The sequence below is a fragment of the Dunckerocampus dactyliophorus genome, chromosome 17 (genome assembly GCF_027744805.1).
Source record: "Dunckerocampus dactyliophorus isolate RoL2022-P2 chromosome 17, RoL_Ddac_1.1, whole genome shotgun sequence".
Taxonomy (NCBI): Eukaryota; Metazoa; Chordata; class Actinopteri; order Syngnathiformes; family Syngnathidae; genus Dunckerocampus; species Dunckerocampus dactyliophorus.
In genome coordinates this window covers 7,570,513-7,596,454 of record NC_072835.1, presented here as the reverse complement: position 1 = coordinate 7,596,454, position 25,942 = coordinate 7,570,513, and the positions used below count along the sequence as shown (strand labels likewise).

Sequence of the window (25,942 nt, the reverse complement as noted above, 5' to 3'; positions counted from 1 at the left end):
GAGGAGGCATTTTTATGATGCAAATGTGTTCCTCTTTTGAACGCATATTGTTTTGAGAAGCCAAACTGTTTAGATAAACAGCTCCAGCAACTAAGCGGAACTACGTTCCTGGTCACGGATCTCCAACCAGAACTGGAGTGGGTACGTCATTGTAGTCACAACCACAGTAATGATGGGGATGTCATACAATTCCATGTCAAAAAATCCAAACCGTCCCTTTAAGGCTTAAGTCAATGCTCTGGCAGTTCTCTATTTAATCTCCAAATAATTTCTCTCCCTTCTCTTCTCCTGGAAAACTACTGACACGTCTCTCAAACCTTCGCTACGATCACTGTAAACATCCTCCATCTCGTACACCGCTACGTTTGTGTGGTTGAGAGGTGTTACTCCGCTCATGTCACTTCTGGAATTGATGCCATGCAGTGACAACAAGTTCGTCATGGCGCCGTGAAGTCTAAATGTAATTTGTACGAGTTGGCTTTCAAAAATCCAACAATGTAGAACATAATTACAAACCATATAGAACATATTTAAGCAAAGTTGATCAATCATGTCAGTGACCCGTTAATGTTTTATTTATTCCCAATAAAGCTACCATAAAATGAGGGACCCTCCGTGTGTGTAGATGAAACGGGTAGAGGGGATCATTTCTCCCACTGTGTCCTGTCCTGTATGCACCCTCCGTCCTTCCAACCACACTCAAATGAATTAGTAAAAGACACGCAGGACAACGGTATCAGGAATCATTTATTATAAACCACTATGTATGAAGGTATATGTTTCACAGTAAGTATTTTTATTTAAAGGTCATGTTATCAATAGTATATTAGCATAGTTAATACAGAGTTAACTAAACAGCCTTAGTCGTAAGACAGCAAAAAAAAAAAACAATGAAGGTGGCTACAAGGCTACAATACGTTGATTTGGTAAAAAAAAAACCATGCAATGAAGCAGTGGCATAATAATGTTAAATCAATAAGACGTGTAAATCACACCGTAAACAAACCGTGAAGGGCAAAAAACATTGACTTAAACGACTTGAGTGTACTTCCTATCAATGACGGAACATCTATGTCACTTTATTCTAATGACAAGTATTGGTGCTGCTTTTTCATACTGCTGTGTGTGAGGAATTGCACGGAGTCCCGTGGATGACGTAAGTAACCACTGTCGCACTGTGGACGGGGGTTCAAATTACACCAATTAAGATGTCAATATTCATTGGAAAGGCAGCTTTCAGTCCAGTATTACTTCAGTAAAGCAAAACTAAACCATTAGCATCTCCATTACACCATATGATAGATATATTTACATAATCTAATATGTGACATAGTATGATATAATATGATATTATGTAATATAATATAAGCAGATTGAAAATCCATTTGCATTTTATGTTTGTGACTTCATGTTGACTTGTTTACACAACATCTATTCTTTTAGGAAGTTTGGATTAGTTACAGTAAATTATAATCTATTACTGTATGTTATACTGTAATACAATGGAACCTCGGTTAGTGTACACCCCGGTTAGCATTTTTTTTTTAAGACAAAATTTTGCGTACAACTTCCGGTTAGCGCACAATATGGTGCGTGTCTTGTCATCATGTTATTCATGTACTTCGCAAGTCCAACTGTCTTCTTAATGCATTTTTGATAACAAAACATCCTTGTTAGCAGCTTGCTAGTACACGGGAACAGGAACTGGAAGTCAGCTCCGTTGCCCGTCTGTGACGTCATCGCCGGCTGACTCCGTACTGCTTTGCAAACTAACACAGTTACAAATTCTCTACAATGTTCATCTTAACACAAAAGACTTAACACAATTATAGTTTTACATGGATAAAATTAGGGCCGCACGGTGGCCTAGTGGTTAGCATGTTGGCCACACAGTCAGGAGATCAGGAAGATCTTGGTTTGAATCTCAGTTGGCCATCTTGCATGTTATTAAGTGGCTACTCTAAACTGTCCATAGGTATGAATGTGAGAGTGAATGGTTGTTTGTCTATATGTGCCCTGCCATTGGCTGCCGGGCTGGGATAGGCTCCAGCATACCCGCGAGGATAAGTGGCATAGAAGATGGATAAACTTATTCTAAATGCATATATACCTTGATGATATATATACCTGTTTTACTGTGCATATGACAATAAAACTCTTGAATCTTGAATGAAACAAAGCAAGATCAACACGGACACCACCTTTGAGTTTTGCCATGAGTTATTTCTTGAATTCAATAGCGTCTCTCACCTTGCTTCCTTCCTTACCAAAATGCTGGTGCTTGCAACTTTCTTCTGCTCCATTTTGGGTTATTTTGCAGCCGCGATCAAAGAAAAGCAGAGAAACACGATTGAATTTAAGAAATGAAGAACTCATGGCAAAACACAAAGGTGGTGTCCGTGTTGATCTCGCAGCCACACTGTGTCTTTGTCAACAATGTCTCCAATGAAGGTAAAAGTAGCCTTAAATGTTAATTTATTGCTTTCGTCTATCATTTATATGCAATCACATGCATTTCAAATTGTGTTCTGCATGTAAAACCATGTTTTACGATGTTAAACGAAGTATAAAAGCAGGTTTTGTGTTAACATTTTTGGTTTTCTTGACCAGATCAAATTTTTTCTTAAGGGAAAAAGTAATTAGAGTGTGTTTCGGTTGAAGTTTTCTGAAACGGATTAATGATGCTTACCAAGGTTCCACTGTATAATGAAGCACCCCAAGTGTGCTCGTTTACTCATAAAGCTGCTTTGCATAGACTTTCTTTTGCTGTTAAGAAAAGAATAATGAATATTTTCTTCATAAAACCTCAAAGATGAGGTCATCCCCAATGAAGAAAATACATTGTAACAGTAAGCGGCCAATATACAGATAAATCACTCTTAAGTATTGGATTAAAAACTATGTACTATGTTAAAAAAATGTACTGTACAAAATTCTGGTAAAAAATTATACTGACAAGCCAAAAATAAATGTACATAATAAACGGTGTGTGTCTGCGTGCTCCATGCACATATACTGTAAATATCCACTTGATGTAAATATGTATTTAAATGATGTCATCAAGGAGATGCGGTGTTCCTACCCAGTCCAAAGTCCTTGGCTCAGACGCAGCCATAATCATGCACATGAACTGTTTACCTGTCCTCTTATCAATCGGATAAATAGTGGTGGGGGTGAATCTTAGGTTATTTTCCACAAACTCACAGAGCTGCTGATACACGTGAGGGTACTCGTGGCGTAGGAATACTCCTCGAATCCTTAACTCTCGTTGTATATTGATAAAACAGATCTCTCTGGCCTTCCTGCCTTCTTCTCCAGCTTTGTCAATGTCTGCTGTTCCCGGCGGTGGAGTTAAGATCAGCGTCTCCATCTCAGCCTCTTTCTTGTAGATCTTTCTGTCAGGACTAAAAGAAGCCAGAGCAACCTTTGCATATTTTCTGACTGCTGGAGCTTGGTTCCTTGGCGAAGGCCCATCAGGCAGCTGCTCACCGACAGCAATGGACACATTCAAGATAAAACATTCATTTGGGTCATATTCTTTTCCAGCTTCTTGCAGCTCTTTACAGTACTCGCCAAGGTTGTCCTGGAAACTTTCAAGCTCCCGGAGGGACAAGTATGTTGGTGACATAGGTAGGCTATCCAGGCCAGACTGCAAAAAGTTACTGGAAGACATAGTGTTTGGGAAACCGAGGAAGAGAACTCCTCTGCCTCGAGAAAGGTAACCGACTTTGGCAAGACGGGAAAAGGCTTTGTGGACTTCAATAGCCTCACGACAATGTTTGATGATATGTCGACATGAGCTGCCAATTCTACCGTACACACAGCTTTCTTTATGAATGTCCCAGTCTTCCCTTCGGCAGTTGCGAGAGCAGTAGTAGGTGTAGCAGCTGTGGCAGGATTTAAAGTAAAGGCAGGCATTGAACAGAGTTTCAGTTCTTCGGCATTTGTTATTCGAACACATCATTGTATCATCCTCATCTGGGCTCTGATCTGGGGAGCACTCGTCCGCACTCTTCATTGCATCACTTGCTCCATCCATGGTTTGAAAAGAATCCGGATTTAATCTGACTGACGTTGGCTGCTTGTCGAGAGGAGGCGGTCCTTCCGCAGCAGCCACTGAACTCTTCCTGGACAGAGACACTGCCTCTTCCTCATCAATTAACTTCTTTAGCTGATCTAATATGTCCTCACTTGCCCTTCTGCTGGGTGGTTTGTAGTCAGTAACAAGATCAGCCAGCAACTCATCAAGTTGTTCAAGGCTTTGCTGAAGAGAGCCACTGTCATGTGGCTTGTCTTTGGTTGAGCCTTTAATGTCACGCTGACACAGTTCTGGACCTTCACTGCCTCTAGAGTCCAGAATGTCCCAACTGGCAGACCGTCCCTCAGTGGTCCTAAGATTCCCCGTCCGGAAGTCATTATCAGTGATTGTAATCTCAGGTGTGACTAACCACTGTTTGCTAGCAGTGTTCTTTGATGTCTGTGGGGGGCTTTGGTCAATCAACGAGTTGTCAGACATTGATAAGGCTGCATAACGTCTTGGCGAAGTGGAGAGATTGACGACCACTGGCTGTGGTTTGTCATCTGAGGCTCCTGCAGGTTTCCTTGGCGCTAGATCATCATAGCTCTGACGCCGTTGAACAGAAGGTGGTTGTTCCCTCTCTGTATGGGAGTTCAGGATATCATCTAACGATCTTGAGTAGGACTTTGAATCTGTGCCAATTCTTTGAGGTTCAGCAGAATACCAGGGCATTAATAGGGTTTCCTGTTTGACTCTAGTTGGAGTGACTTGGGTCACATACGACACAGGGGTAGAAGAAAACCCAGGAGCATATGAAACATACCCATCATCTGATTGTGCTTGAACAACTCTCGCATTTTTTTGGCTATCTGTGTAATATGCCCGTGCTGGGATATGGTGCTGTGGTGGCATGGCATGCATGTCACTTGAATAATAAAACCTTGGAGGAGCCGTCTGAATTTGGTAAGACCTTGGATCATCCCCATAAAAAATTCTTGCTGGTGGTGGTTGTATGATATATGGGCCTGGATCATTTGCTGTATAGGTCTTTGGATACCCTACCTGTACAGTGTATGGATAGTGCTCCATTTCAGTATAATAAGGTCTTGTACCCAGAGCATGTGCTGTTTGACCTCTTTTTTCATGTACACATTTGGAGGTTTGTCCTGGTGTGTAACGGTCATAGAAATAAGAACTTGGCTGAGGCGGAACAGTAGTAACATATCTCCCAGGATCATCTTCATAAAAGAATTGGGTTGGCATGTTTGGACTGGAATGAGCTCTGTTTTCCCTTTGATAACCAGATGAAAGCATCATGTCAAAAGGAACTTCCACTTGATGGATGTACTTATTTGGCAGACTGCAGGAATATTGAGAGGTTTGACGACTCTCTCTACCCAACGAGTCAGTGGGAGTTGGGGTTCTGGAATAGGAAAAATGACGGGGAACAGTCAGGCTCCTACTCCCCCCATTGTGGTGCCTTTGCCAGGGTATGTCTATTGAAGAGGTGGGTTTTTTCTGTCCAGGGTGATGTGGCGCTGAATTATTTGGTTTAATGTCCACCCGACATCTGACATGATGACTAGTTACCGGTTTGTCCAGCAGTGCCTCCTCATAATTATCAGCAGGATAATGAGGCCAGTGTCTGTTGTTATCACTCATTTGAGGCTGAAGTCTAACAGGATGAATTTCATGTCCATGGGTTCTATTTGCTGCATAGGATGACTCCTTACTCAGTGATACTTCAGGTCTCCAGTGAGATTCTCCAGAAGTCCATCGGGACTCTCTTCCCTTTTTTCCTGAGGATAGGGACTCAATCGATACAGGAGTGAGACTGGTTTGGACCCGGGGAGCACTTTTTGACCTTGTCCTTCGTTTTTGGACATGGACAGCAGGCTCATTGTTCATGTCCGCATCCATTGGTTGAGATGGTAGCCTATGGCTGAAAATGTCTGGAGCAGAAAAGCGGTACCTCTGCTGGTGGCCCAGGGCATTCCAAACAATATCTGGGTTAGCGCCATGCCTATCAGTCCTCTTGTATGGGGAATGCATTGAGTAGTTGTGATGTTTTGGCAATGATTTATATTCAAAAGTACGGCAGTGCCGCTTATTGACCTTGCTCTTCTTGTCTTCCAGTGTGCTGCAATTGAAAGAATTACATTCTTCTTGCAAGGATTTAGAGAGTGGAGAAATGGGGCTCACTGTTATGTCTCGATGCACACTTGATACCAGTATGTCAGGTGGTCCTGTAAGTGTCATCTTAGAAGGACTCCTTTAGTTTTCTCCATTAAGCTCAATGGTTGAAGATGTTGCCTAGAAGATACATAAAAAGTGACAATGTAAGTAACAATGCAACAACTCAGGATGAAGACATATAGTCAGTGTAATTTATAACGATGAGATGTGATGAGTATATTCCTGGAAAAATGACTGAAAGACCAGTAACCTTAATAATACTTAGAATTCCTACAATTTAAGATTTTAGCATGTGCATCAAGAGAGAGAGAGAGTTAGAAGACGTAAGTCGGTTGGTCAGTTAGAAAACTATTACTGATTGCTGTGCAAAATCCCTTCACACTCACATTCACACCTATGGGTATTTTATATTCACCAGTCAACTCAACTGGCACTTGCGCAGTGGCCGAGCGGTTAGCATGTTGGCACAGTCAGTCACAGTCAGGAAATCTGGAAGATCTGGATTTGAATCTCCACTTGGGCATCTCTGTGTGGAGTTTGCATGTCCTCCCTGTGCGTTTTCTCCGGGTACTCCAGCTCCCTCCCACATTCCAAAAATATGCATGTTAGGTTAATAGGTGACTCTAAATTGTCCATAGGTATGAATGTGACTGTGAATGGTGGTTTGTCTATATGTGCCCTGCGATTGGCTGGCGACCAGTCCAGGGTGTACTCCGCCTCTCGCCCGAAGTCAGCTGGGATAGGCTCCAGCATACTCCTGCGACCCTAGTGAGGATAAGTGGCATAGAAAGAGGATGGAGTATAGGCAGTGGCCCCTGGGTGAGTGCAGAGGTATTGCAGGGAGTCAAAGCCATGAATGAAAAATGACTTCATATGAGATATTAGTATTAATTTTAAGAAAAGTACAGTGAAAAAATATATGTATTTTCTTACAGGCAATTTGTACTGTATGTAAAACGTTTGCAGCATTTCTTGAAAGGTGGCTTTTCAATAGCATTAATGGTTCCAGCTTGTAGTTGAACAATGCCAGCTCACTGTTTTTATACTTTTATTTGTACTTTTAAAAAAACTTATAATAAAAAAAATGTTTTATATATATTTAAAGAGAAATCTTTATGTTTTTATTCGTTATTAGTATCAACATTTTAGCAGTTTCTAGTTACATTATGCCTTTTTGCTCCGTTCTTCCACTTTTGCAGGGTTATTGTTTATTTCATTTCTGCAGTGAGCCACGTTCCAAAGATGGCCCCGGTGGCACACTTTTGGATACCCATGCGTTTTCACCAGGAAGGCAAGATGTTGCCAGGTGACAGAGATGTGTGTCCAAACTCTGTCTTCTTGGCTCTGTCGCTGGTCAGAGGTTGGGTTGCATTGTGGAACAAGTTTATGCAGCTTTTGTTCAGTATTGCACGGCACCACAGAGTTGGAGTTCCACTTCCGCTCGCCTGCGCAATGTACTCACTTTCGTTGACTGCTTGTATTTAATTACCAAATAATTGCATGACGCTAGAAACACTTCAGGTCTTTCACTTTTAGTGCGCACCCAGACTCGCTAAATATAGCGACCATGCCACTAAATTGTCAACCCAGATCTCTTCTACATAAGAAGTCTGTTATGAAGTTGGCGCTCAGCCAAATGTAACAAGCCTAAATGGAATCGCTCCACGATTTAGGGTGCAGTCATGTCCAAACATCTACGTGTTTTGATTTTATCAAATGTACAATTAGTACAGCTTCTGCTTGGACATTAAGATGGCGGCGGCTGTTCAACTCCAACGAAAAAACTGGGAACACGCACTTAACAAGGCACTTAATGTGTGATTTCACTAATGCCTCGCACACTGCCACTGGCAAGCTATCGGATACACAGCAATGACATCGTAATGTCATTTGGACTAGAAAAGCGTGGGGGAATGATATCTACACAAGGTAAGATGAAGAGGTTGAACTACCTGAAGGATGTACAGAACAGCTACGAATACCTGGGGATTCCACAGACAAACGGCAACCATGAGGAAGCAGCTCAGACAGCAGCCACAGCCATATACATACAGAAGGTGAGGCAGATCCTAAAGAGTCTGAGAGCTGAATGGCAAGAATTAAAGCCAGGCAATTAACACCTATGCCCTGCCAGTAATCAGATACTCCGCTGGCATAATACCCTTACAATGCATGGAGGGTTCATCCTTAGGCGAAACAGAAATCGAAAAGAGAGGGGCTGAGGACTAGTGAGAATCAGAGGCACTGTCCAGGAGGAAACAACAGGCCTCCGATGATACATCAAGACATGGCCCACAAGGATGACCTGCTAAGTGAATGCCTCAGGCAACAGAAGCCCAGTAAGGACGAGGAGCCAGTTGGGATGTCACGGAAAGACAAACCCCTCCATGGAATGTACCACCGACAAATTGATGAGGTGCCTGACATCAGGAAAACATACCAGTGAGTGGAAAAGGCTGAACTGTTAGAGGCACTAATCATGGCAGCACAAGAACAGGCCTTAATGCATTCGGAGACAGTGCAGCACATCACAGCAGAAGACAGCGATGGCGATAGGCAACAGTGGTGCCAGTATTGATTGGGGCACTGCGATGCTCAAGCTGGATGGATGTCTCCAGCATATACCAGGAAAAACATCTGACATCTCCATCCAGAAGAGCACAATACTGTGAACAGCCAAGATCCTGTGCAGAACCCTCCCAGGCCTTGGTAGACGACCAAAGGTTGATACTAATAACTAATATACATACCTATACACTGTGTATACTGTATATATATATATATATATATATATATATATATATATATATATATACAGTATATATATACATATATATATATATATATATATTACTGTCCCTGTCCCTCTACTTCCCTGTATAAAATCTTGTGCCAGAGTCAAGCAGTGATTAATGGTGCCCCATCTTCACAGATTGGTATGTACCTCGATATTTAATATTTATCCATATTTATATTACCAACCCCTGCTATTTGCACCCATGAGCATTGCACTACATACTGTTCTGGACATAACACTGTGAATTTGTAACCTGTAACATTGTAAATACCAAATAATAATCATGCTATAACATTCTATGTAAATGTGTATAGTAGTATTCTCCTTCTTCTCCTTATATGTAAATGTATTTACTACAGAAAGTGATGATGACCGTAGTTAAATTCTTAGTGTGGTAACGCACATGGCCAATACAGCTGATTCTGATTCTGATTTAGGTCACAGTTTGGTAAATGCAACTGTAAATCTTCTCTAAATAAAATTCTCAAATAAAAAAAATGAAAGTGTAGCATACAGAACAAATGAAGGATGTGGGGAGTCACCTTGATACATTTTAAAGATGCTAAAAGCATTGAATGAGGCCACTATACTGTCATATGAGATATGCTGTATAAGCTTTGTGTTAAATCACTCCTACTCCTTGCTACTAACACGCTGTTGTTGTGATCACGTGAGCTCTATCCGGCCGCTTATGGACAGAAGTGCTGGGGCGTCTGGAATCGACTGGTTGTACCAGAGTGCCAATATCTGAGATTTTAAATGCAGGCCGATATAATCCGATTTTTTTTGCCAATATCGGCCCGATATTCAATATCAACATTGGTCCAGGAAACTTATCTGGACAACAGTGTGTTCAGATGGATGGATCTAGCTCTTCTTTCCTTGAGGTGATGAATAGAATTGAAATGGAAATGATAAAAAAGTACATTAATGAGACATACATGCGTAACTTATCATATCAAACAGGTACGTTTCCAAGCAAAATGAAAATAGCAAAAGTAGTACCAATTTTCAAAGCCAAACATCACTTTACAAACGACTGACCAGTTTCTTTATTGCCACTCACTCATTCATTATCTATGCCGTTTGTCCTAGGGTTGGGGGGGTATGTTGGAGCCTATCCCAGCTGACTTTGGGTGAGAGGCGGGGTACACCCTGGACTGGTCGTCGGCCAATCGCAGGGCACATATAGACAAACAACCATTCACACTCACATTCATACCTATGGACAATTTAGAGTCACCAACCTAACGTGCATATTTTTGGAATGTGGGAGAAAGCTGGAGTACCTGGAGAAAACCCACACACGGCGAGAACATGCAAACTCCACACAGAGATGCCCAAACGGAGATACGAACCAAGATCTTGCAGATGTCCTGACTGTGTGGCCAACAGGCTAACCACTTGTCCTCGTGTGGCATCTTTATTGCCACAGTTTTCCCAAATCATTGAAAAGCTTATATAACAACAGGTTAGACAAATGTATAAAATGTTTAAATAAGAATGAATTATTTTTGGATAGCCCAGACGGATACAGAGCTAACATTTCAATTTTGATGGGACTAATCAAAATAACAGGAAATGACCAACACTATAGACTGCAAAGAGTGTGCATCCGCAGTATTTATGGATCTAACAAAAGCATTTGATACAATGAATCGCCAAATATCTTAATTAACAAACTAGAACTGTATGGAATCACAGAGTTAGTTCTGAACTGGGTAAAAAGCTACTTAGCAAACAGTACGAAATATGTGAGGCTAGGAGAATATACATCTGCAAGCTTAAATATATTGTGTGGCGTACCGAAGGGGTCAATGTTGAGACCAAAACTGTTCAACCTATGTATAAATGATATCTGTAAAGTCACAAAAGTCCTACAGTTAGTAATATTTGCAGACGATATTACTGCATTTTGCTCTGGAGAAAGAAAAGTCACAGATGAAATGATTCCTGTAAATTCCGGTAAATAAGCCGCACCCACTAAATTTACAGGAAAAAACAGATTTGTACATATATAAACTGCACCAGACTATAAGCTGCACATGTCCACGTCATAAAATGGCATATTGTTGCACGTACGTGTCCGTCAGGACCAGGCAGCTCTTTATTTGACAGCTCACCAATCATGAGCTATGAAAAAAGTCACAACGAGCTTGTCAACCCGTTGGAAAATACAGCAAGTCATTACTCAACATAACAGTCTGGCTCACGGCGTCATCTTACAAAGAATGCTAAACTCATAAGGTAAGAAATATACAAACAAGTAACAATAAAAGTTTAAAATGAAAAATCAACTATTTTAACGTTTTCCCACAATGCATTTCGTCTAAGCAAAGCATTTCATTGGTGGACAAGCGGCATAGAAAATGGATGGATGGCACTGCAATGCTGCTTCTGTCCACCAGATAGAGCCAGAGGAGCCCAAAGGGAGGCTGACGTCGTTGCAGCACCCCAGCAGGCACCAATCCAAAAATCACTCCATACTCTCTATTTTTCTCTGGCATTACCATATGTAACGTATTGTGTAGAGATATGAGGAAATAACTACAAAAGTACACTTCACTCACTACTACAAAAAAGGTCAGCGAGGATAATCCACAATGCCGGTTATAGACAACACAACACATTCCTAAAGTCCATCCATCCATTTTCTATGCCGCTTCTCCTTATTAGGGTTGCGGGGGTATGTGGAGCCTATCCCAGCTGACTTCGGGCGACAGGCGGGGTACACCAGGGCACATATAGACAAACAACCATTCACACTCACATTCATACCTTTGGACAATTTAGAGTCTCCAATTAACCTAACATTGGAATGTGGGAGGAAACTGGAGAACCCGGAGAAACCCACACACGCACGGGGAGAACATGCAAACTCCACACAGAAATACCCCAAAGCGGGATCGAACCGAGGTCTTCCCGATCTCCAGACTGTGACTGTGTGGCCAACATGCTAACCACGAGACCACCATGCAGCCCTCCTAAAATCTCAATTACTAAAATTTGCTGATCTGGTAAACTTTCAGCTAACAGCTAAAATTATGCATTAAACAAACAATAACCTGCTACTCAAAAATGTAATACAATTCTTCTCAGCAAGAGAGGAGAAATATGACCTTAGGGAAGACTTTAACTTACACTTATACACGTGAACAATGCTTACATATTTTCAGCGTATCAGTATGTGGAATTAAATTCTGGAAGAGACTGAATTCTGAACCCATTCTATTCTTGATCTATATAAACAGCCTTTGAATTCTTACAGTCTGCTTTTGATCTTGTACATTCTAGTCTGCAGAAACGTAAACTGGTTCCAAACAGAGAATACCAAAGTCATTGTTGTCTCTGGTGCTTGTGAGTTGCCGGAGAATATCCCATCAATCGTAACGGCTTAGGGAAAATGAACTGGTCCACAGTTCAGAAACCACAGTATCTGCGCTTTCTTATGGTCCGCAAACTCAGGCTAAAATTTGTGTAGTAGCCGTACGCTTTTTAATTAATGTTTGGATAAAAGCTGCTGCAAGCAAAGGAGGATGAGGGAAGAATAGGAGCGTTAAGCTCAGGCTTCATTAACTAGGAACCCACAACTTGGTTCTATTATAGAACTAGATCTTGCTTTTCCCTCAGATCTTGGAAACGTCTTGCATCCGCAAAGTTTTTACCGTTGCTTGATTATGGCGACGTCCTGTGCATGAATGCATCAGCAAAATGTCTCCAGTCTTTGAACACTATTTACCATTGTCCTCTGAGAATTTCTACTGGCTGTGTTCGCCCTACGCACCGCTGTGAACTTTACACCAAAGCAGGCTGGCCGTCTTTGAGTGTCCGGCAGGCAGAGTGTTCATAAACCTCGATACTAGTGCCAGTAGGCAAGGAAGATCTGTGAAAGATCTCAGGTTCCACGCTGTATATTTGTATACTCGCCATGTTTTGCTTGTTGTGCTAAATGTAGCAAAAAAAAATGTTTGCCAGTTTGGTATGTTTTTTCTTCTTCAGACCAAACCACTGTTTATGTTTGGTTCATGTTTATTTGCTTTGTTTCGGGCAGGGGTGCCCATTACAGTAGTACCTCGCATAACGTAAACCTTCTTTTACGTCAATTCCACTGAACGTAAAGAATTTATGTAAAGTTTTTGCATCATATTACGGAAGAAATTCCATGTAACAAAGTCGGTGCAAGTTTTTTTTTTTTCCAATCAACTTTACTAATGCCTGAAGTTCAGACTAACACTTGGTGACACCTTCTGACGCTCTCATTGGCTGATTATCGGGGCATGATAGACATGAGACATATGGGATGACAATGTTATTGCGTCTGCTACTCTTTTCTTTCTCATCCGCCAGTCTGACTAGTGTTTGTCCCACCTAGTCTTTGAGCGTGAACTGATGACGCCTGCTCCGATGAGAGGCGAAACAGCTTCTAAAACAACCTGAACAGTCCAGTAGCGATTGATTCAATTCCCTAAGAAGTCTTTATTTTTCGTTCCACTCTGTCAATCTGTCTGATGTCAAGAATGTACATTTAATCTGCAAACCGCTTGGACGATGCATCTTGCATCATTGATTCAGAGTTTAGCTTGCTCTGTAGCTCAGCCAGGGAGGACAGTGCAGAAGAAGAATGCTGAAGCACTAAATAACTGTGATGGCAAAACAGGAAGGTGGTGTCCGTGTCGGTCTCACTGCCACATTGTGTCTTTGGGAATAATCACGTCTTCAATTAAGGTAAAAGTAACCTTAAAATCTTCAGTTATCCCTTTCATTCATCATTTCTATGCATTTAGAATTGTTTTATGCACTATAAATGTAAAACTATACAAACGTGTTTTGTGTTAACATTTTTAATGGTCAACCACTGATGGCATCATAGACGGGGGATGTAGTGGACTTCCTGTGCCTGTTTCCATGTAGTGGCAAGCTAATAGGCTGCTTACACCTGTGCACTAATCATGGTGTCTAATCAGCATCTTGACATGGCACACCTATGAGGTGGGATGGATTATCTCAGCAAAGGAGAAGTGCTCACTATCACACATTTCGACAGATTTGTGAACAATATTTGAGAGAAATGGTGATTTTGTGTATGTGGGAAAAGTTTTAGATCTTTTGTTGAGTGTATTATTGCAACAGGCCGCAATATACGTTGCAACACAATAATCCCTCGCCACTTCGCACTTCACAGCTTCACTTTATCATGATTTTTAAAAAATATATTAATTAATAAACCATGATGTTATGTGGCTGAATATGGCCTATTAATAGTAAAAAATATGCATGTTTAAGAAAATTAAGCATATCAAGCATATAAATGACTAAATGAAGTAAGATACAAATATAAGGTATTCAGAAGACGCATTCAAAGATGTCGTGATGAGATGCAGTATTCTACACTGGTCACTAGATGTCAGTAACATTACTGTAATGTTACCAGAATAACAGGCTTTTATTGCAAGTTTGAATTATCTCACAACAGGCACAGTAATCTGTCACATGGCCTACTGTTGCGGCCGTAACTCAGGCCAAGCTCAAATTCAACTATGAACCCCCACATCACTACCTGTCCGCCCCCCACTCAGCTCCCCTAGCACTGGAACAGATTTACAGCAACACGCACTAGCAAGAGTCTTATTTATGTCTTAAATGTCTTATTTTCTCCTTATTATGTCTACTATATTGGTTAATACAAGTGTAAAGGTGACTATAGGGGTGTTAATTCATGTCTAGAAGGCTCTAATAATGTTAAAAAACATATTTAGAAAGGTCTTCAACCGGTTTTCTATGCTCTAGCTATGAAAATATTCAATTCATGAATAAGGAATCCTACTTCGTGGAAATTCACTTATCGCTGTCGGGTCTGGAACCAATTAAGCGTGATAAACTATGGGTTGCGGTATAGATTTTAGGTCATATTGCCCATCCTTACAAGAGGGTGTTATTTTTCAATGGTGTCCATATGGCACAGGAATGAAAGTAGATATTTGCTTGAAAAGGTTGTTGACCACAGCTATAGCGAGACTTGTGATTCCAGTAATGTTGCTCCTTCAGTGGAGATATAAGGATTTCCTTCCGGTCAGTGAGCATAGAAAGCACTATTTTTTGGTGCATTGTGAGTATTTTCTAAGGGGATGAACACATTAGTGCACCGCAACTACGTACCATTGACACTGAACACCAAAAATAACACACTTCCCGGAACTAATACACGCTTTTACTCTCTACATTTAATATTAAGAGATGTAATAAAAATGACCAGGTTCTGGTATTGTGTATTCCAGACACTAAGGGAAAAAGTTAATTTATGTATACATTAATTAGTGCTGTTTGAGTCCTCAGTAACTTATTCTGAAGGTCCCCAAACACTTCCGTCAACACTGTTAAGTATTGTAATGTATTGTAAAACATGTCTTGAAGACTATAACATAGTCTATAACATAGCCAGAGTTATCCGCCTACAGTAGCTTCTGGTTTTCGGACTCCAAATGTGACTTTTTCCCACAGTGTCATTTTGTTTTTTAAAACAAACAAGCAATGCGGTTAGTTCGAAATTATTTTTTTGTCCTACAGGACAGCTACAAGTGGACACCATGTTCATGGGGCACGTAATAACGTACTAGCTAAGTGTCATTGAACAATTTAGCTCTCTTGTTGTCATACTAATTATGTCTTGTCCTCAAAACAATTATCCTGTTCATTTTGTCATCTTCAACTCAAAAATAAATTTGTTTTCCATGTATTCGTATTACGGTGGTCCAAAAACATGCCTCAAATTAAATTCCAGTTTGTGTCAAATAGTACAAAAACCGTTTCAAACAAATAAAGGCAAAAAAAGACAATCCACCCAAAATGTTATTTTTAAATAATTACCTATTTGACAAGGACCCTTGAAATTGTCTAACAGCTGTTCTGGCTAATTGCACTCATCAGAAATACATTGAAAATCTACATCTACTCTACAGTTTATCCATGTGATCGGTATCGGCTGGTCTCATTCATGGATGATTGGTATCGGAATTGTCAGCAAAAAAAACGTGATCAGAGTATCCCTAGTATTTAGTATTTAATATGCAATTTTTATAAAAATTGTATGCATGTTTTACACTACAACCAATTAAGCAAGGAATTTGCGATTCATTAGGTTTTGACATTCAGGTGAACATGTCAAGAATGTAACTTCATCGACTCACACATGAGTTCGACAGCCACAGCAAAGCCACACTAAAAGCCATACGACTGCCCCAAGGGACGCACAATAACCTGTACGGCTTGTACTTGTCTAATCTGCTTTTATTTGTCCGTTTCCAAAGTGTTCAAAACCAGGAGACGTAAAGGCAGGCTCTGGTTTCTTCTTGACTAAAGCCATAACTCCCAAAGGCTGTTTTCGTTTGCCTCGATGTCGAAATGTCTTGACACTTTTGACTGCTTTTGCACCGCAACACCAAAATACGTGGAAAATCGGTATAGCAAGCAGATTGGCAAGCCTGACTTGGTCCGAGGGCCACCTATTGAGGACCCCTGTCTAAAGCGTAATTATGTGTTAATTTGTTCATTTTTGGGCTACAAAGTCCTTTTTCTTAAAAACTTTGAGGAACACTGCAGTACATTTTCACAGACTGTAGCTTGCAGCAAAAGTAGCAGGCTTTGACATATAGCAAATGTAGGCATCTGTTGCGTGGCGCACTGCACCCAAAAAAGGACATGTTTAATTGATTTAAAAACAAACCTTTTGTTTGGCTCAAAAAATAATTTGTGCTCATGCATTTTCGATATTTGCCCATGTTAACATTGATTTGTGCAAGTGTGCAAGTGTACCTACAGTATATCACCAATAACAATGACTATTTAATGCTGTTTAATGCAATTGAGTTTGTTGCACATCCCTTTCAAACGTCAACTTCCAAAGCTGTCCGATTTAAATTGGTCATAGCTTGGGGCGAATTCTGATGAGGATGATGTCATGTGTCAATGGATGGAACCAACCGCAATACAGCATGAAATCATCCTACGAGGGCACCGCATCCACACGTCAGAGTAGGATTTAAAGCACCGAACGGTAAAATGTGTTCATATTTTTGGGAAAAAAAGGAAATTAGAACGCATTGTGCACTGCGCCGATGTCGTGTGAATATCACAAGAAGAGAAATGAATAGGAGCGTCATTTGTATATACAGTATGTATACTGCGCACTTCCGTTGACTAGGTAAATGCATTCTACACACATCAATGCCAGATGATGGCAACATCACTCAGCTAGTCAAAGCGTATAGTACCTTACCACATCAATCCGGAGAACCAGTATGAGTGCATCCATTTTTTGACACGCAGCAGTGACGAAATCACACATCAGCGAAGGTGCACAGCCTACCTTATTGGGTAGCCGTTTAGTTCCCCCCTTTTCTTTCTTTGCAAGGTTAGCGCGTTGTTCTGAGGATTGATGCGCAACCTCGCTGCACCATCCGGATCTATCTTGCCGCAACCACAACCCCCCCCCCCAACAAAGCCCCCACCAACCCCTCCCGTTCTCTGCTCTGTGCGCCTGCGGCGATGAAGGTTTGTCCTTTAGACCTACTTCCACCGGAGCATGGGGATGCACTGGTCTTCAGGGCCCTATGAAGTCATACTCCGTTTTTTACCTTTTACACATACTGTACTTTACCAGCAGTAAATAAAATTAAATACAAAAATCCTTACGTTAATTGATGCAAAACATCACTGGCTAATTTTGCCTTGTATTTAACAAACGGATGTACTGTAGCTTGGCTAACTTTGGTAATGGGATGCCATCCTCTGCACACACTGCTACAAAATCCTCAACAAACTCTAATGGCAGTGCTTGTGGTTCAGGAAGACATAGTGACGGATGCAATTTCAATTGTGTTATTAATGTAAGGTATTTTTTATGACGCCCTTATTTAGTTTACACAATTACACAGGATGTGACAAACAGCACTCTTATTTTGAAGGCCGGAAGGGTCTTGTGTGTGTCGAGAATGTCTCTTGACGGTTATTGTTGGCGGCGCTCGGTTACATGAACAAGCGGTAAAACACAACACGGTGTAAACACACTCATACAGCCTGAGTTGCAGGCAGGAAGCTCTGCTAAACTAAGCTAACACCGCTAGCTTCCATTCACGTTCAGTGAAGAGAGGAGTATGCTGTCCTGGAAAAACATCAAGGAGCACTCCCAATGCTAACGTGCGAGTCTATGTTATGTCTTATTTATGTCGTATTTTCTGTTATTATGTTGAGTAATTGGGGGGGCTATAGGGGTGTTAGTTCATGTCTAGAGGGCTCTAATAATATTAAAATCAGTATTTAGAAGGTCCAAAACAATTTTTCTCTGCTCTAACTATGAAAATATCCTATTTATACATAAGGAATCCTCAGCTGAAATTCACTTACCCCGGTGTGGAACCAATTAACCGCGATATACGAGAAATAGCACATTACTAAACGAGCGTGACCATGCTCTGTTTTTTTATAGCACTATCACTATATGACTCCCACGCTCTGTTTTGCATTTCCTTCAATCGGCTCCTGTGTTGTGTCATTGTGCTGGTTTGATCAGTGCGGCTAAACTATGGGTCATTCTTTTAAATGTGAGCCGCTGTCCAACCCTGGAAACATTTTTGACATGATTACTGTTTTAATTATGTTATAGCTTGCGATTGTCTGGCAACCAGTCCAGTCCAGTCCTGCCTCTTGCCCAAAGTTAGCTGGGATTATCCCCCTGCGACCCTAACGAGGACAAGCGGCATAGAAAATGGATGGATGGATGACGTAAAGTGTATATTGTGTGGGACTCCCCATCAAATGTATTAGCAATGCCATTACTGAAATAAATGTTGCATTGTGTAAATAGTTCATTCCAGTTAATTAAGCATATAATAGAGGTATTATTTTGTATGTTGATTGTTAATGCTGGTAACACTTTAAAGAAGGAAAAAAGTGAAATAAAGAATGAAAAAGTTTATTTCATACTGCTGCTAGGGTTTTTATTGACATCTACATGTAGATCATATTTCTGCAGTATAAATGGATTTTTACACACACACACACACACACACACACACACACACACATATATATATATATACAGTAATGGAAAAAATGATTAGACCACCCTTATTTCTTCAGTTTAGTGATGATTTGAATGCCTGGTACAACTAAAGGTACATTTGTTTGGACAAATATAATGATGATAACAAATATAGCCCATAAGAGTTTAAAAGCTGATATCTAACAACTTCCATGTTTTTTTTTATAATAACCAAAATCACGTTCTTACATGAATAGCTATAGCAATGTACTGCCAAAAAATGTAACTCTTATAAGCTATTTTTGTTGTCATTGTTATATTTGTCCAAACAAAGGTACCTTTAGTTGTATCAGGCATTAAAATGAATAAGAAACTGAAGAAACAAGGGTATTGTGTTCATTAAATAACATTCATCCATTACGTCAAAGTGTACGCACAGCGTATAATTTATTTTATTTGATTATTTTAATTTCTTATTTTAATTTATTTCATACTCAGCTCAGAGCTTGGAATACATTGTACACGATTGTCCGCCTAGCCCCGCCCACCTCTCTTGCTCACCATCATGGCGGCCTTCCTGCTCCACAGCGTACTACACTCTGTTCCATTCGTTTGGGGTGGATGGGCATACGTATTTTAACGCTAGTGTCCTTGACATACAGTAAACCGACTGCAACCTCAACTTCAGGACCTTGGTGTGGACAGATCGAGTGCTCCCTCTGCTGGCCAATATCGTGCGGAGGACGTCAAGCTGTTTAATGTTTTATGCTAAATGTGAGCTGTATAAATGTATTGTGGTAATCTGGCAATAATAAAATGGGCGGTGATTGCAGTGAAAGAAGTTGAAAGAAGAAACCATGGGCTCACCAATGGTTACGGGTAATGCTGAAGCTAACATGCTAGCTACTGCTAAAGCTATGCAAACACATGATTATGCCAAAGCACAAAACATGGAAATAACTACCCAATTCGACTCTTTCAGCTACCAAGCATCTAATTTAGTGTTGTTTGTATGTGTCATGTTTTAGCCTTACTTCGCTAATACAAATGTATTTTGTGTTGAGCATGTCTTTTGCTTTCAGGGTTTTGATGAGAGGCCGGATTATTATGTTCTGTTGCTAAAGCATTCTTTTGTTTTGCAGTGGAACCTTGGATAGCGTACGCTCCGGTTAGCATGTTTTTTGGTTAATGTAGACAATGTATTTGCCTCTGTTTGCATACATCATACATGCAATATGGTGAGTGTGTTCTGTCATTATTAATACAGTGCGTGAGTGCAACTGTTGCAAAACGTCCCTGTTAGCAGCTTGCTAATACAGTGGAACCTTGTTTAAGCGCCAGTAATCCGTTCCAGAAGATTTGACTCTAACCGAAACGGGCGCTAACCGAATCCATTTTTTTCCATCAGAAATAATGTAAGTCCGATGAATCCCTTCCAGAAAGCCTAACATGGTAACACAAAACACACTTTTATGGGTTGGAATCATAGTTTTACAAGCACAAAACAATTTAAATATCACAATATTGTGGTCCAATTATCAATTATCCCTTGCTATATCGTGGTTTTTCAGACATTAATTAACACATACACATGAAGCTACACATAGTCACATAACATGACTGAGATCGCATCACTTGCAATTACATTACTAATGGCCACTTATCACGCTGCACAAGAACGGCGTTGATATCAACCCAACTGACAACGTCAGGTAATATTTTCCAATAATAATAATAATATATTGCATTTATAAATATAGTGAATTCCTAAACCAAAGCAATGTAATGTCATTCTGGCATGCGTATAAGTAGGCAATGTTCACTTTGTTCTTGAGCAGCCCCCTCATCTCCACCTCGGAAATAATCACCGGCCTATCCAGGGTAGCGGTCACCGTCGAGGCTGGTTTGTTTTGGTGCATCATGGAACTAGTTACATGACAGACAGCTGTCTCTGTAACATAACACAACCACTCCAAGCTGCACATCACCTGCAGAGACAGAGTCATGGAACTGGTTACATGACGGCATGACAGCTGTCCCTGATGTGCAGCTTGGTCACATGACGCTGTCTCTGCAGGTGATGTGCATCTTGGATTGGTTGTGTTTTGTTAGGCTGTCTTTTTTTTTTTTTTTTACCTGCCTGCTTCTGCCCTTTGCAATATTTACAGAGCATGAGGTTGTCTCAAACTCTAGCCAAGAGAAGAGTTTGATCCTATCTGACTTAAACTTTTAAACCCTGTCAGTAACCATAGTGCTAGCGCTAGCTGTTACCATCTCCTCTGGCTCGACACTGTCAGTTGTCTCTGATTTCTCTCACCAATTTTCTTTCCTTCCTTGGTTCCACTTTGAAAATACAACTCGAGTTTCATTTTTCACCGGATACAAGGTCAGTCATCTTTCCCGCAGCGCGCCAGTATACAACTGATAACAATTAGCCACGTCAGTGAGTGCAGCTTGTGCGGCGGCGACGTCAACGCGAGAGTTCTGTGTTTTGGTGGTTGACGACGTGAAAAAAGAAAAGTTGTAGGAGACCTGTAGATTTTTACACAGATACACGAAAATTTTACTCTAGTTTGATTCACTTTGTATGGACTTAGTTCAGGAGCAAAATGCGAATGAAAGGGTTGAAAAACGTACTCGCACGTGTGCTCCCTTTTTATTTGTTCTCCTAGCACAGTTTTCTAGGCGCATATGCGAGTGAAACGCTGGCACTGTACAGCCCCGAAACATACTGCAATACAACTGATATGTAGTATTCTGGTCACTAGGTGGCAGTAAGGACACAAAATACAGGGACTTTACCTTACATTACATTACCTTAACACTGGATGAATTCAGCTATGGCATGTCTGGCATGATAGTGTGAAAAAAGTTATCCTCCCATTCTGTGTGGAAGTGGTAAGTTTAAAAGACATAGATTTGAGGCTAACTGGTTAGCAGGCCAGCTTGTTAGTGTAGGATAATATTGTTTTATTAACTTGTTAGCTGAGTGAGTAAATATTTATTACAAGTAGATTTTAGACAAACTGATTTAATTGATTGAATTATTAATTGCCTTAATATAAGTACAATGTAATGATAACTGTTTTATCGATTAATCTAATAACTGAGTGAGTGATTACAAGTAGTTTATAGAAATAGTGCTTTATCAAATAATTAGTGGAGTAGATGAACAACTGTTTAACTATGTCAAAGGTCAAACAGAAATAGTGCGAGCTCACACATAGTGTAAAATCAGCAAAGGCCAGCAGCGAGATATGTGAACAAAACATAGTCAATTTAGGCCTTGAGACATACAGTACATCTTGGGAGGTGAAATTATTCTGTCTGATTTATTTTCTTAATACATTTTGTAAATCTAATACCAGTGTGTGAGTCTTCTTTGCTTCTAACGTGGTCTTTTTGACCAGCTGGGATAGGCTCCAGCAACCCGCAACCCTAGTGAGGATAAGCAGCATAGAAGATGGATGGTTCTTTTGACCTTCAGTAGGTTGCGAAAAATTTCATCTCCAACATTAGTTGCCAAGCTTGTTAGCTCGCTAGCTTGTTAGCTCGCTAGCTTGCGGCCGTCTCGAGTCCCTGCAGCATAAGAGTTGCAATATGATGTAAACAATAAATAATAAGAGTGTAAAGGGGACTAATGGGGTGTTATTTCATGTCTACATGGCTCTAATAATGTTAGAAATCGTATTTAGAAAGTCATAAACAGGTTTTCTATGATCTAACTACGATAATATTCAATTTATTAGCACTGAATCCTATATTGCAGAAATTTAACGTGGTTGGTCTGGAACCAGACCGCTATAAATGAGGGACGGCTGTATACTGTATTGATAAATAAAAACAGAAGAGAACAGAAATATAATACTACACTGTGGCACCTCTAGTGTTTCTCACCTCAAGTCTCTGCTTTTCTTGTGATCACGGCTGGGTTCGATTCTCCCTTGGGCATTACTGTATGGCGTTTGCATGTTCTCCTCGTGCGTGCGTGGGTTTTCCCACATTCCAAAACCATGCATGTTAATTGGCAACTCTAAATTGTGAATGTGAGTGTGAATGGTATATGTGCCCTGCGATTGGCTGGCGGCCAGTCCAGGGTGTACCCCGCCTGTCGCCCGAAGTCAGCTGGGATAGGCTCCAGCATGCCCCCATGACCCTAATGAGGATAAGTGGCATAGAAAATGGATGGATGGACAAAAACGTGTTTTGTATTAACATTTTTGAGACTTGTGGTGTAACTGTGTTTTTTTTCTATTAATAAAAGGGAAAAGTTGTATTATTTTACTGATATATTGTTGAATTGTTCAAATTGCATTTGCGTTTGTTGATATTTGTGTTGCCTTAAGTTTTTGTCTTATGTTTTATTCTGATTACTAATCAAAATGAACAAATTAAAGGCAAAATGACAAAATCATTCAATAACCATGGAAATGTTCAAATAAAAAGTATCGGTAATAGTGTCGGCAATATACATTACTGGCCATCGGACCGATACCGAAATGTGTAGCATCGCCCACCCCTGGTGGAAACAAGGGGCTTGGATTACTGGAAATAAATTGGACGGGAAGCATTGCGAGTAAAGTAGCAAACAAGATTGGTTACATATATTTAACAGACAGTTCTTAGGACAAATCACAAAGTATTCTAGCGCAATTGTGCGATGCGCAGATTCGTAAACTCTCAGTGAGCGGCAAGTAACGTGCGTGGCCTTGGTAGGTTCATCCGTATGTTGTGAGATCTACTTTTGGCACAGCAACTCTACTATTACGACACAGCTTCTTTGACGGGAAGTGGGTGGTGCTACACGGTCGGTGCCACGGCCTTGGCTCAGAAGATATTGCGTATTTAACTTCTTTTCCAGTCTTTTTCCGCAAAGGAATGTTAATGATATAGAGATCATGTACACCGACTAATGCTGACGCAATTTAGGTAAGTAATAATACTTGTTTTGTCAGCTTACGAAAACAATATGGCGTTGGCTGGGATGGTGAGGCGAATGTGAGCTGACTACACTTATTATGCTATTACTAACACTTCGTGGAGCAACATTGCTAGTTTGTAAGCTACCATCAACATTACATTACATTTGTAATGTTGGAAAAATCAATGCCATTAGCGACTAATGGTTGTAACTATAGCATTACGCGTCTACGCAATTATATCCCGAATATGTGTCGCTAGCACTAGGACTCAATGAACAACTGTTGAGTAGTTGTAAAGTAAATTTTGGGCACATTTACAATGTCTGACAATGAATGTTCTCTGCCAGTGATAACAATGTCTGCGAGAAGGCTCCAACTCTTGCTGCTAGCCTTTCTGGCTTCTGCCTCGTCTGCCTCAAAAGGTATGTATGAGTTTCAATTGTGTTGTATTTATTTATAAGCTGGCATGGTCGCAACAACACAAAAAAACTACTCAGCGTTTGTGACATGATTATTAAAAAAACATATATAAAAACCTGTGTGCGGGGGCCGTACGGTGGTCTCGTGGTTAGCATGTTGGCCACACAGTCACAGTCTGGAGATCGGCAAGACCTGGTTTCGATTCTCCCTTGTTCTCCGTGTGCGTGGGTTTTCTCCGGGTACTCCGGTTTCCTCCCACATTCCAAAACATGCATTGGATACTCAAAATGTGTGAGAGTGTGAGTGGTTGTTTGTCAATATGTGCCCTGCGATTGGCTGGCGACAAGCCCAGCTGTGATAGGCTCCAGCATGCCCCCGCGACCCTAATTAGGAGAAGCGGCATAGAAAACGGATGGATGGAGTCTATCTCGGTTTTTCAAAAAAATCGTGGTTGACTACGGCCTGTTACTAGTCCAAAAAGTGCACATTTAAGCAAATGTTACGTCTAAATGAAACGTTTTTAACCATAAAAATGTGCTAAATGAACAAAAACACACAGTTTCAGGCAATACAAGACGTTGATGAACTGTATTACGCTGGCCACTAGGTGTCACTATAGTAACACGCACGAGAATTGATCTCTAACCACATGCTTTTATGATTTTATAATTATTTATCTCACGACAGGTAAAAATAATAACATAATTATAATAATCACCATTATTGTAATAATAACACGGTAGGGATGTAAATGTCTGTGATAGACGAATCGATTCAAATGTAGATACACAGGTACACGATACGATTCAATACAATTCCATTCGATTGTTTGTTGATGTAGATATTAATCTTACATAATAAAATAAAGATGCCAATTATATGTAAGTGGCATCATATCCCCAAGCATGCTGTAAGGCACTGCCAGAAATAAAGTCAACACAATAACATGTCTAATGTATATATTGTTTAGACACAGACCAAAAAAAGACTTGCTGGATGAACATATTTTTCTTTGATGATTAATATTTTACATTCTATATCTTTTTATGAATTTTTTTTTATACATGGTAAATTTGGAGTGTTTAAGTTTTTAGATGTCTAGAAATGGAAGTGGAGCCACCAAGCTAAGTTTTGTTGTATACGGTGTGCATGGACAATAAACATCAATTTATCTATACAAAATACAACAATGAAAAAAACACAAGTCTTAACCTTCAGTCCAGTTAATAATACACAATAAATAAATATCCATCCATCCATTTTCTATACCGCTTCTCCTCTTTAGGGTCGCGGGGGCAGGCTGGAGCCAATCCCAGCTGACTTCGGCGACAGGCGGGGTACACCCTGCCAGCCATTTGCAGAGCACATATAGACAACCAACCATTCACACTCACATTCATACCTATGGACAATTCAGAGTCATCAATTAACCTGACATACATGTTTTTGGAATGTGGGAGGAAACCGGAGTACCCGGAGAAAAGACCATTAAAAAAAAGCATAAAAGTTACCAGACTCGCCTCTGTTGGTCTGGCTGGTCAAGTTTTCACCCT

The 25,942-nt window shown here is 40.5% G+C and overlaps 2 protein-coding genes across 3 annotated transcripts in view; one reads left to right on the top strand and one right to left on the bottom strand.

The window, feature by feature from the left end:
* Positions 1–729: 729 nt before the first annotated feature.
* On the bottom strand, positions 730–17,495 carry ajm1 (apical junction component 1 homolog). Of its 2 annotated transcripts, none has more exons than XM_054756306.1 (2): positions 17,374–17,495; positions 730–6,331 (listed from the first exon to the last, which is right to left on the bottom strand). In XM_054756306.1, the coding sequence occupies exon 2, from the start codon at positions 6,275–6,277 to the stop codon at positions 3,047–3,049; it is 3,231 nt and encodes a 1,076-aa protein (XP_054612281.1). In that variant the 5' UTR covers positions 6,278–6,331; positions 17,374–17,495; the 3' UTR covers positions 730–3,046. The 2 variants fall into 2 exon arrangements, with proteins under 2 accessions (XP_054612281.1, XP_054612280.1); XM_054756305.1 differs by having other exon boundaries at positions 17,284–17,485.
* Positions 17,496–23,825: 6,330 nt separating this feature from the next.
* il6st (interleukin 6 cytokine family signal transduce) overlaps positions 23,826–25,942 on the top strand; it is a 29,208-nt gene continuing 27,091 nt past the window's right edge. Inside the window, exons 1-2 of the mRNA XM_054756547.1 lie at positions 23,826–23,976; positions 24,317–24,391. Coding sequence (XP_054612522.1) covers positions 24,325–24,391 — 67 coding nt within the window. The 5' untranslated portion in view covers positions 23,826–23,976; positions 24,317–24,324. The remainder of the gene's footprint in view (positions 23,977–24,316; positions 24,392–25,942) is intronic.

Bases quoted from the DNA above. Each gene is read 5' to 3' on its own strand.
- ajm1 (XM_054756306.1), bottom strand. From the start codon at position 6,277: ATGACACTTACAGGACCACCTGACATACTGGTATCAAGTGTGCATCGA.